The sequence below is a fragment of the Enhydra lutris genome, unplaced genomic scaffold, assembly GCF_002288905.1.
Source record: "Enhydra lutris kenyoni isolate GAN:26980312 unplaced genomic scaffold, ASM228890v2 scaffoldscaffold33, whole genome shotgun sequence".
Lineage (NCBI taxonomy): Eukaryota > Metazoa > Chordata > Mammalia > Carnivora > Mustelidae > Enhydra > Enhydra lutris.
The window spans coordinates 7,111,825-7,124,084 of record NW_019154117.1 but is presented as its reverse complement, the minus strand read 5'-3'; the positions used below and the strand labels follow the sequence as shown (position 1 = coordinate 7,124,084).

Sequence of the window (12,260 nt, the reverse complement as noted above, 5' to 3'; positions counted from 1 at the left end):
TTTTGAGGTGGGCGGGCTTGGAAACCCATGGGAGACATTTAGTTCTGCCCTGTCCCATGGAAAAGGATGATCTCTTATTACTGACCCAGAAATGTCAGATGGGGCCCAGGGTGAGAGCACGTGGCTGTACCTGGGCAAGTTCATGACCATCCTGCAAAAAATGACTCCATGTACATGCCCTCCAGACAAGGAGTCGCTCACATCATCCTGCTGACTGAGGGTCAGCCCTTACAAAATCAGTTTGAGCCGTTGAAAGCAACTGAAATTGAATTCACTGCAATTTTAAAATATGCTGTTTACTTAAAGCCCAGAAGCCTGGCGTGAGAAGAAGTATCCAGGCACAGGCGATGGTAGTTAAATTTGTTCATTTTTCTTTCTTGTTGCAATTTCATCTTTTCCGAGCAATTTAATGAAGACTCCAGAGGAAAGAATTAAATGTCTGCTGGTTCAATTACCAAATAATGAAAAGGTCGAAAGGAGCACCATGCACTGTGTGCTGAGCTGCTCTGAAAGCCTATTCTTAGAGGGAAAATCTTTTGTGTGCAGTTCACACTTGCATTTTGCCACCCAGAAATTGTGCAGACGAATGTCAGTGTGAGAAGCAGAAATCAAGAGCTGGTACGGGTCGCCCTCCCCCAGGGTGAAAAGGCCTGGCCCACAGGAGCCTCTCATGATGGCCACGGCAGCAGCCGGAGGCACGGCAGAGGCCACGGTTTTCATCGGGAGGGGCCAGGATGGCACTAAATCCATCCTCCGAGAAGGTTCTAATCATGCTTGGCCCTGAACGTATTATAACTAGCCTGTCCTTAGGGCCCCATGCAGGGATGGTCTCGGGGGCCAAAGGGACCTGCCGGCAAGGATGTCAAGGGCTCTGTGCAGCCCCCAGAGCATCTGAAGAGCCACCCCTGCCTCCAACCTGCCCCAGCTAGACACAGAAAAGAAAGAGTACGGAAACACAAAAACCCTCTACAGAAGCCCAAACCAAAGAGAACATAAAATTATGGCTCTGGAGATTCATTAGAACATTGGTGTTAAAGCTTGAAAACTCAAGTGTCCCTGGAAATGAAACACAGGCAGAGATGCGGTTCAGTAGAGACTCTCCTCCCCCCACACCCACAGTGAAGGGCTCCCCACTCGCGCCACGGCCTCCCCGAACCTGCTGATCAGTAACATCGAAAGACTCGACGGACAAGTCATTGTACAGCGCCTTTTTTACCTTTAAATTAGGTTCTTCTTTGGTTATATAATAGCTTTAATCCTAGGAAACACACAGTGAAACGTTCGAGGATAAAAAGCCATGATGCATCTATCACTGACTCGGGAAAACAAGTGTGTGTGTGGAGAGCCTGGGGGGGGTCCAGTTGGTTCAGGTGAATGACTTGATGTCGGCTCAGGTCATGATCTCAGCGTTATGAGATCGAGGCCCGCATCGGGTTCTGTGCTGGGCGTGGAGCCTGCTTAAGATTCTGTCTCTCTCCTCTCCCTCCTCTGCCCCTCCTCCCCCTATACTCCTGTGCGTGCAGGTGCGTGCACTTGCTAAAATAAACCTGTGTGTGCACGTCCATCTCTGTATCTACCCCCATATGTGCGAACATTGATACATGTGCGCGTACATAGCCATGCTGGGGCAGGAGAGGAAAGCCAGAGTCAACAATGAAGCACATGGGGTAGAATGTGAAAAAACTGGTGAGTCCAGGTAAAAAGAATTTGGGTAGCCTTTGAACTATTCCTATTTTTACAAGTTACCTGTAAGTTTGAAATTATTTCAAGTTTCAAATCATGTAAAAAGTTTTAAATAGTTTATAAAATGAAGGGAGGGAATTGGAGGGGGAGGTGAACCATGACAGACTGTGGACTCTGAGAAACAAACTGAGGGTTTCAGATGGGAGAAGGGTGGGATGGGTGAGCCCAGTGACAGGTGTTAAGGAGGGCATGGACTGCGTGAAGCACTGGGTGTTGTACACAAACACTACATCAAAAACTAATAATGTACTGTATGGTGACTAACACAACATAGTAAAAAAAATATTTTAAAAATTTAAAAGTTTTAAAATTTTGAATTCTTTCTCTTTTCTTCTCCTGTGGATTAGCTTCTTGCTAGAGACCCTTATAATTATACAGCAGCCACACTCTGGGTACAAGTGCCTGTGAGGGCAGCCCCACTCTGTAAGAAGGGCAACAATCCTACTGATATGTTTAATCAGGAAGAGGATTCTCTTGGAGAAACCAATCACACAGACAGTTCTAGAATGTCTCCTCCCATGGTGTGCTGATGATTACTGAAAGTTTATGCTGGGGATGGAGGCAGGATTACAGCTAGGAAATGGAAGGATGTCTCTAGCTAATTTCTTCTTGTTTTTCTTTAAAATACTATAACCAAGGGCATTAGGTTTTCAAGGTTTTGAAAAGAAGTAATAGGTCTTGAAACACCTTAAAATATATGAGAACACAAAATGTACAAGAAAAAGAAAGTCCCTGAATTATGCTACTCTTTTTCTGGGGTCGTGTCTGATACAAGGCACAACAGGATCAATCTCTTATCAGAATAGGACCTCTCAGGTGCCTAGGTGGCTCAGTGGGTTAAAGCCTATGTCTTCAGCTCAGGTCATGATCTCAGGGTCCTGGGATCAAGCCCCGCATAGGAGTCTCTGCTCAGTGGGGAGCCTGCTTCCCCCTCCCCCTCTGCCTGCTTCTCTGCCTACTTGTGATCTCCGTCTATCTGTCAAATAAATAAAATCTTTAAAAAGGAAGGAAGGAAGGAAGGAAGAAAGAAAGAAAGAAAGAAAGAAAGAAAGAAAGAACAAACGAACCTCTCTGAAGACAGGAATAGACCCTAATCAGTAGTTACTCTTATATTCCCAAAACCCAGAACTGTCGGAGCTGACTGAATGAACATATGATTGAATGGCTGAGCAGCACCTGAGCAGCAGCACCTGAGACAAAGTTAATCCTTAGGAACGTATTTTCAGATTTATGAAAATCTAAGTGGAAGCACTTTAACTATAAGGTTCTCTCCTCATAAGCTTGTATTCTCTTCTTTTTTAGAATTCCACACTTCAAGACTAATAGGACCATAAAGAAAGAGAAAAGGTGAGATACCAACTGTAAAAAGCTATTTTCCACATACATAACTGGAATGATTAATATCCAGAATATAGAAATCATTCCTACAAATGAATCAGAATTTGAAAAAAAATTTCAAAATAAAAATTGTCCCCAAAAAACCCAAAAAACTTGAACAGGTATTCTACAGAAGAGAGTGGCCAAAACACTCTGCAAAGTTGCTCAAAGTCATTAGTAAGTGGAAAATGCAAATTAAAACTGCAAACATCATAGCATAAATACCAAATGGGCAAAAATTCAAAAGTCTGACAATATCAAGTGCTGACAGAATTGTAGAACAATGGCATTCTTGGTTACTGCAGGAGGGAATGAAAACTGGAAGAGCCACTTTGGAAAACAAGTGAGAATTACAGAGCAGAGTTGAAGGTAGGCCTGTCCTATGACCCAGCAATTCTACTGATGTGTAGATGCTGAGGAACTCTAGCAGAGATATAATGGGGAGTGCTGTACAAGAATATTCATAACAACACTTCTGTAATGGAGGCCACCATAAGTCTGCCAACAGAACAGTGAGCAAACAACTTGAGGCATCCCATACAAGAGCACAGTTTCCAGCACTGAAGATAAGTAAACAACAGTTGTATGCATCCACAAAATGATCATCACATGGGATTAAAAAAAGCAAATTATAGAAGAATGCATACATGATGATTCCATTTATGAACAGTTCATAAGGGATTTGTTTTTAGGGTCAGAAATACATGTGGTAAAAGTCTATAGAACAACGGAATGAGACAAAAATTCAAGACTGTGGTTACCTCTGTTTAAAGCAGAAAGGAGAAGCAATCAGAACAAGTCACATAGATCTTTAATGGAAATGCTAATGGCCCACTTCTTTTTTTTTTTTTTAAGATTTTATTTATTTATTTGACAGAGAGAGAGATCACAAGCAGGCAGGGAGGCAGGCAGAGAGAGGAGGAAGCAGGATCTCCGCAGAGCAGAGAGCCCGATGCGGGGCTTGATCCCAGGATGCTGGGATCATGACCTGAGCCGAAGGCAGAGGCCTCAACCCACTGAGCCACCCAGGCGCCCCAGCTAATGGCCCACTTCTGAAAAGAGGTACAAGGCCCATGATCAATGCATCATGATCCTTTACACTTACACATTTGACAAATATTCTTTTGCATGTATCTAATCTTCACTAAAAACATTTAAGAACTGGTGAAGGAGCAAATGACCAAAAATATTTTATCCAACATTTGCTGGAAGGAAAAAAAGAGTTCAACAACCTGCCAGCTATTAGGCTCTTGCATTCTTCTCTTCCAAACATGGCACACTGGTCTACCTGTCTCTGGTCCCTCTTGGCTCACTCAATCCAAAGCCAGCCGCCACCCTGAGCTACCAGTTGTCCAGGGCTGGAGAACATCATGTGATGCTCATCAGAAGGAACAGGCAAGCTTCCCTCTCTGTCATCCTGTCCCTCATTAAAACTCCGGCCTCCTTCCAGTGTGAATGACAAGCACATGACCTGTTCAGGCACGTGTGCAAATCCATCAAATCCGTGCAGCCGTGACTGGGTTATTACTATATCCAGGTATTACCGAAAGCCATTATTACCGGACTCTTGACTTTGACTTATTCTCTAATATTTGTACACATTTCATAATGGTAATAGAGGGCTATATTAAAACAAAGCATCGCCCTATCCTCCAATCAGAGCCTGAAATCTGAAAAAAACTCCCTGAAACACAGACATCTATCTGTCCAAATACAACCATGGAGCAACAGCTCCTTAAGCTCAAAGTAAAATTTAAAGTGAGTGGTACAGCTGTTGTCCATACAGCACTTAAGAACAAAATGAATCTAGCTCCAGGGAGGTCTGATTCCTCACCTCAGTAGGTCATTAAAGATAAGAAAACATCCATCTCCCCCAGGCCCACCTGCCACCCAGTGGATGGGGAAGAAGAAAGTTTTGTTCTATTTCCAGGATCGTGAAATGTCTTAAAAACTTGTTTTCCTCTCAATTACGACAATGAAGTCTGGCTTCTTGCAGCAGTAAAATCCCAATGGGGGAAAAAAAAAGAAAATCAGACTGGTGAAAAAAAAATTCTTCCAAATGACCTACTTGGAAGAGCCCATCACCCAGTCCCCTGAAGTTTACCAAAGATCTGGTTAGTAGTCGCTGTAAAAATACAACCCCTTACCTCAGCATATTGTGCTACTGAACTGGCTTCAACAGCATACACTCTCCTAGCTCCAGCCTGAACAGCAAAAAATGACAGTATTCCAGATCCGCAACCAACGTCCAGAACAACCTGGAAGGGAAAGTGAAGACAAGAGAGGGGTGAGAACATGAACTCCGAGCCTTGCCATCAGACCTAGTGAACATACGAGCTCAGCTACTTATAAGTGCTCTTACCTTGGCCAAGTTATGAATCTCTATGAGCCTTTTTCTCAGATGTTTAATGGGGTTAGTAATATCCACTTTTTAAGTTTGATTGTAGGATTAATGAACATAAAGTGTGTACAAAGCACTTGGCACGTAATTGGTGTTTTTCAAACCACTGCTCCTATTTTCAGAGTTTCTTTGTAGCATGGATTGCTTTTAGGACATTTAGGGCCAAGAAAAGTAAAGGGCCATGAGTGAGCTTGCTTACCCAATCTGTTAGCACCAAGAAAATGAAAACTGTCAACAGTTTTTATGTTTTGTATATAATTTTATATATATAAACACATATATTCTTTTTATTTATTCAGAAATAATGGAAGATAAAGTCTTCAAAAATCCAAAAGTGAGGTATGTGCTTGCTTTTTATCCAGGCCCCTCCACGAAGTTGGGGAGGTTTATAAATGGAAGGTAAAAGGGTATTAAGACACTGGACACGTGGAATCTCCAGACACTTTTCTTCTACTCTCTGTGTTCAAACCTAGGACTTAAATCAAGAAAATCACCATTCAGTTGTGCACTCACAAGCACAAGGGCCCAACACCTGGACAAACACGCTGAGAGCAAGAGGTCGATGGCATGTACTGGGTCCCATCTCCAAACACTGCCAAAGCCACGGCCCAAGTCTCAATCTGATGATCGAGATTTCAGGCCACAGGGTTCCTGGCACATCGATGACCTTGACTCTTAGCATCTTTCAGCACCAGCTTTGAGCAAAACATTTTGATTGGCCCCAAATCCTCACAATAAACATTTGAGCAAATGGCATTATCATGTCTACTTTAGAAATGACCAAGTTGAAGTTCAGAGACACTGACCAACCAGCCCAAGTTCAACTAGCAGCAGATAGGGGAGTAAGGACTTGAATCTGGGCATTTCTGCCTTCCAAGCTCATGTTCCATAAAACCATACGCTGTTTACTTAAATTCATCTTCATAAATCTGACATTTTAACGCAGAGATAGCAATAGCAATGTTGGACAAGGAAACGAAGTATTACTTCATATTACTTTTTGTAGGAGACTTAGAAAAAAAATTTTTTTTAACTTGATAGAAGGTAAATTTTTCCAAAAAATAGGAACTATCAAGCCAGTGTGTGCGTGCATGTGTGTGTTTTAACTGCAGTGCCACACTGTGCTGACACAGATATTCTGCCATTATTCTAAGAGAGCATGCTGTTAGCGACGGGTTCACAGCGCTCACTTATATTAATTCTAGAACTGTGGCTGTATTCAATACGGTTTCCTAGGGTTTGGGTAATTAGGAGCATTACCAATTTAAAATGTCACCCAGGCTCTGGAATTTGCTGTCGGGCTGTCTATACTTTTAGAAATACCAACATTCTCGTCCCCTCATCCTCCCTTGGAAATACATCTTCACATGGGCCCTGCTCCTTTCCGAGAACAGCTATGACTGCTGTTTAGGGAATGAAGGCCATTAAGGTGGAGAGTATAATTGACAGCCACCTCCCCGCCCTGCCCCAAGGATACACCAGATCCAAAAGAACCTTTTTGGAACCTTAATCAATAAAAATATAAAACTTAAGATTCCATGTTCGGTCCAAAATATGGATGCAAAATTAAACAATGGAAATTGCACCTGCTTGCTCTGGTGACAGGTACCCCAGAAATGTGTGAATGATGTCTCTTTTATTATGATGCTATGGACCTGTGGACCTGTGGACCATCTTAGGACACTGTTTTTAGTTCTCTTGACACTACAGATTAAAACCAAAGTAATATTTGCCACTTAGGAGAGGGAGGAGAATGGTAACAGGGAGAAAGAGAAAAAGGTCAGAGATGGGAGGGAGCCTGATGTACGTGGTTCAACCTTTGTCAAACTAGTCCATTAGGTAGAAGATGCTCTAAAAGACCCAGACCATATCTAGAGAAGAGACGAAAATTTACAAACTATGGCAATTTTCCAAATACCTTATTTCAATATCTAATTTCAGGCCAAAATAACCTTATTTTATTTGGTTATTTCAAATCAGAGCATAGGCCTTGGAAAAGAGTCTGATCTTTTGCTAGCATTATCTAGATAATGCCATCTGCTTTCCACGTGTGTATTTAAAAAGTTAATAAAGGGATTTTCAGTCTGGGGCTGATAGAAGAAGATGTGGAGTGAAAGGAACATTTTACCTTGTCTATATACGCCACGGAACTCTGGGAAAAAAGCTTTGGAGAGCTTAGAATAAATTCTCTGGTGAAAAAAACAGAGGCTGAAGCAAATATTTAGCCGGTAATGGAAATGTATTATCCTTTCCAGCTGGGATTTCTAAATCTGGGAGAAGAGTGGATGCTAAAACAGATACAATTTCTAAAGGACATCCTCCTGACACTATCTATTTGCTCATCAAGCCTCCTGCGGATGGGCAGTACAGAGTTTATCCCCATTTTCTTAATAAGGTAACTGAGGCTTGGAGACACAGCTTCCATGCTGATAAGCAGCAAAGCTGGACAGTGCTCAGCCTCCACACCATCGTGGCCTTTCCATGGAGCAAAAGATGAGAGGAAAGGGTGCGCTGTGTAGAGATGAAAATCTGATCAAAGCACACCCTGAGTAGACACCACCAGTGGTGCCACGCAGCTAGGGGGAAGGTCTCCGTCTCCTTGGCATGTTGTCCTTGGGTCTCAGCAATCCAGCTGACTGACCTCCCTGGCTTCTTTTTCTGTAAATGTTCTCTCAGCAACTGCCTGCTTTTCCCTGATTATGGGCTCTCTGGTGTACCATTCCCTGCTGTGGAGGCAGCTGACAGCCCACCAGAGGTTCATGCTCTCTTGGAGCCTAGACTCCATTTCCCATTGCCTTTCATCTCCACGTGGCCATCAGACCACTTTGGCCCAATGGAGCGTGAGGGGGAGTGACCAGTGTCCGGGGAAGGCAGCTGAGGGTGCACTGTGCCTTCCCCCCACTCTCGGATCCTAATGCAGCGGCCCTGCCAACTGCCTGCTGGAGCTCCAGAGAGCCTGAACCCTTGGGTCACCCCTTTGGGAAGAGCCACTCAGAACACAGTGGCCATGGCATGAGAAAGAAAGATCTTACAGATTTTGTTACGTTAAACCACTGAGATTGAGAGACTGTTTGCTTTGGTATTTGGCTTACAGCTGGGTGAAAACCCTCACCTCATTTTCCTAACTAGAGAATGGAAGACCAAGCAGAGAGATCACATCTTTGGGACACCTTCTCGGCCCTACCCGGACAGTCAGTCCAGGCTGGGCTCTCTGCGCCCGGTCCGCAGCTCCTTAAGGGGCACTTACTGCATGATACTGGAAGTATTTCCTTACATGCTTGCCTTTCCTGCTGAGCCCGTGAGCTCCCCAGAGACAAGAATCATATCATTTCTCTCTTGGCCCCTAGTATAACAGGAAAACAAAAACCATTCATAAATACTTGCTGACTACATGACTGACTGCAATGACTGAATAGGGCAGTCTCCTCATTCCAGCACTGCTTTGAACCATCTCTGGCAAAGGCTTATGACTCCTTCCAGCCATTTAACTCTGGGAGTGTTATTGCATGCAGAACTAGCAACCGAAGAGGCTAAGCCCGGGATGCCCTTGCCTTATTCAAGTCTTTTTTATCCTGAATCGTTTCACCCAACTTACCTTCTGCTTCCTGGCTTATTTCTTATTTCTTGGCCTCCAAGCCACCGCCCAGACCTGACACTTACTGTTTTTCATCATGATCCCTCTCCTTCCTCCTTGATTATGATCCCTTGGGCCACTCTTGTGACCACGAGAAGCAGGCTTCTTGGAAGGTTCCATGTTCCTTTCTGCCACAGGGCCTTAGTACATGCTGCTCCCATTGCGTGGGGTGCGCCCCACGGCACACTCTATGATGTGAGTCTACGGAATATATATATATATATATATATATATATATATATATATATTTATTTTTTTTTTTTTTTACCTACTCAGTGCTCATTGTGCCAGATCTCTTCTATTTGCCCCTCCAGATCTGTGCTCCACTCTGCTCCACCTTCTCTTTGTAAGGAGTCTAACCTATGTAGACCACACCAATGGCTTCCTTGCTATGGGACTCCAGGTGGGAGCAGCCAAGAGAAAGAACAAGAGGAAGTCAAAGCAAGGAGAGGGAGGTCAGATGACTTATTCTTCTGGTTTCCTCCTTCCTGGGTCTCCATGGATTGGATGTCCCCTCTACCCAAAGCCACAGCTCCTACTGGACTTCCATCTTTACGACTATGACCATCCTGCCTGGTCTCCACTCTCACTAGTGTCAGGCAGGTTCACCGCTGCCTTGTGCTGCTTCCCTGAACTCTGTGCACATCTTGGAATACAGTCCTGTTATCTAGCTCTCCTAAAGCCTCCTGTTGGGTGTGCCATTGCTTTCCTGCAGAGTACTTGACTGAGCTCTAGCTCATCCTTCAGATTCCAAATGGCTCTCCATGAGATGTCCCTACTCTTCGCTCCCCTCTCATGAGAACAAAAGTCCTCCTATTGTATGCTTTCTTATCATTACCTCCTCGTGGCCTTCCTTTATAACACTCATCACAGTTATAGTGAGTATTATTTGATTAATGTCTGCTCCCCTGGACGGTAAGGTTGATCAAGGGACAGACTTCCATTAGCTCCTCACCCACTACTGAATCCCTGATAATAGCTCAGGGTCTGGCATGTGGCAGAGACATTCACTAAATCTCTGTTGACCAAACTGGATACATAAATATGGTGTCTCACTACCACAAAGAGGGAACCAGTTCATGACCCAGAAAATATTACCTCCTGAGAAAATACCTTCTACCAGCATAACACATCCTCTCCAATCTAGTGATCTGAAGCATCCTTCAAAGGGTGCTTTTTTTTTTATATTGCCATATTGTCATTACACTATGATCCAGATGGCTTTTGTGGACAACACTCCTCTGGAGAGAGAATTCATCCTCTGCTGCCCCTGGATACACAGGCAGGAACTGAAGACATGGCTAATTTGGGGCTTATATGGGGGAACATAAGAAAATGCTGTGAAATTCCCACCAGATTGAATAGGGAAAAGTTGGCAACTGGTCCATGTAATAGTGGCCAAAAATTCTGGGTATTTGTAAATAAACTTTTGAAAAATATTAAAGATAGCGTCACCCTTTTGCTTATACAGATGATTTTAATTATATGCTCTAGTGGCTTTCCTGGGCAACGAAAGCCTACAAAATGTTTGGACAGGGCTAAAAAAGCTCCAAGTGGGTTCAAAGCTCTTTATTTGGATTTACTAGATTAAAACTAATGAGGAATCTCTGGGTCTTTATGAAAGTGTGAAACAAAATTACTCTTGAATAATGGAGGAAAAATAAAATAAACATGTACCATTTGTTTTATACTCATTATGTAGCTGTGCCTGTATAGTACTTTAGTAGGCATCACCTTATTTACTTGTGATGACAAGTCTATAATCAGAGCACTGTTATTTTCTCCATGTTGTAAAGAGGCTGAGAATCTGATGAAGTTCAAGTTGTGTACTTAATAAATGGCAGAAATCGAAAAAAACACAAAAAACCCAACAATGTACCTAATTCAAGCCCTGTGCTCTTAATCACTGCCTTCATTTTCTAGTTATGTTATTCCTTGTACTGCTCGGGCTACAGTAATACTGGCCACATGCAGCCTTCTTGTTTGCCCCAGCATTTTTGCAATTGTCTTCCAAGAGTGAGGTCCAGACCATCCTACAATCCATTCCTTGAGTTATGCCAATTATTATTTTTTACGCATTCTTTCTTTCTTTCTTTGCTTGAGTGTATCAATAACTGCTCTGAATTATAATCCCTTACCTGTAATTTTTCTTTGCCCAGTGTACCTAAATTCTGTGCCCAGCCCACCCGTCCACTTCCATGGCTAGCGTGCTCCTTCCAGCCAGCATCTTATTACAAGTGCAGACACTCCCACCAAACCGCCCATGGTGATACAAGCCCCATGCTCTTGTAGCACCGTGCACACTACCGTCATTGCCTGCCACGGACCATCTACCCCCATAGACTGCACCCGACTCTGCCAGTATCCCAACTCTTGACTGACAGAGGGATTAAAAAGCTTCTAGGCGGTAACAGAATAAAGGAAATGCACCATCTTTTGCGGTCAGAGAAGAAAAATTCCAAATCATCTCAAGACCTGCAGAAGACATCCCTTAATGGCCTTTGCCGTGAAGACTTAAATCTTGTACAGATAATTAGCGCTTTCATTATGGTATAAGAACCCTGCCGTGATAGCTCCTCGTAAGACAGGATTCTACATCTGCTGTGCAGTGCAAGTTGGTTTCAACCAAAGAGCTCTCTGTATTTAAATAATGCATAATTAGTGCTTAGGAACCCTTGCTTCATCCTGCTTCGTCTCCTGGCAGGGGCTAGATAAACCCATCACCGATCTTTTAACCGCCTTTTCACCAGTTCTCCCATGATTATGGCAAACACAGTATGTTATCGCTCTTAGTTTATCTTCCAATGCTTAACCCCTTCGTACGCTGCCAGTGGTCTCAGAGGAGCACACCTAGCCCTAAAGCTTTAGACACTCACTGGACATCTACTAAATGTCTCGTGTTACCCGCCATGCCAAGCACTGCGAGGTGCTGGAAATGCAGAGATAAACACAGAGAAAGAAATGTGTGAGAAAGAAGCACAACAGTGTGTTACAGTGGCCATGATCGAATGACATAAAGGGCACACCGAGAATATGAAGGAAGAATATTCCAGCAAGGAGTCTGGAAAGACTTCGTTGAGGTAAACAGAGCAGTGAAAATTGAAA

General features: G+C 43.5%; 1 protein-coding gene across 1 annotated transcript in view; it reads right to left on the bottom strand.

Moving 5' to 3' along the window:
- Window positions 1-12,260, bottom strand: part of LOC111153520 (histone-arginine methyltransferase CARM1-like) — a 179,471-nt gene that overhangs the window by 81,259 nt on the left and 85,952 nt on the right. Inside the window, exon 5 of the mRNA XM_022512575.1 lies at window positions 5,268-5,378. Coding sequence (XP_022368283.1) covers window positions 5,268-5,378 — 111 coding nt within the window. The remainder of the gene's footprint in view (window positions 1-5,267; window positions 5,379-12,260) is intronic.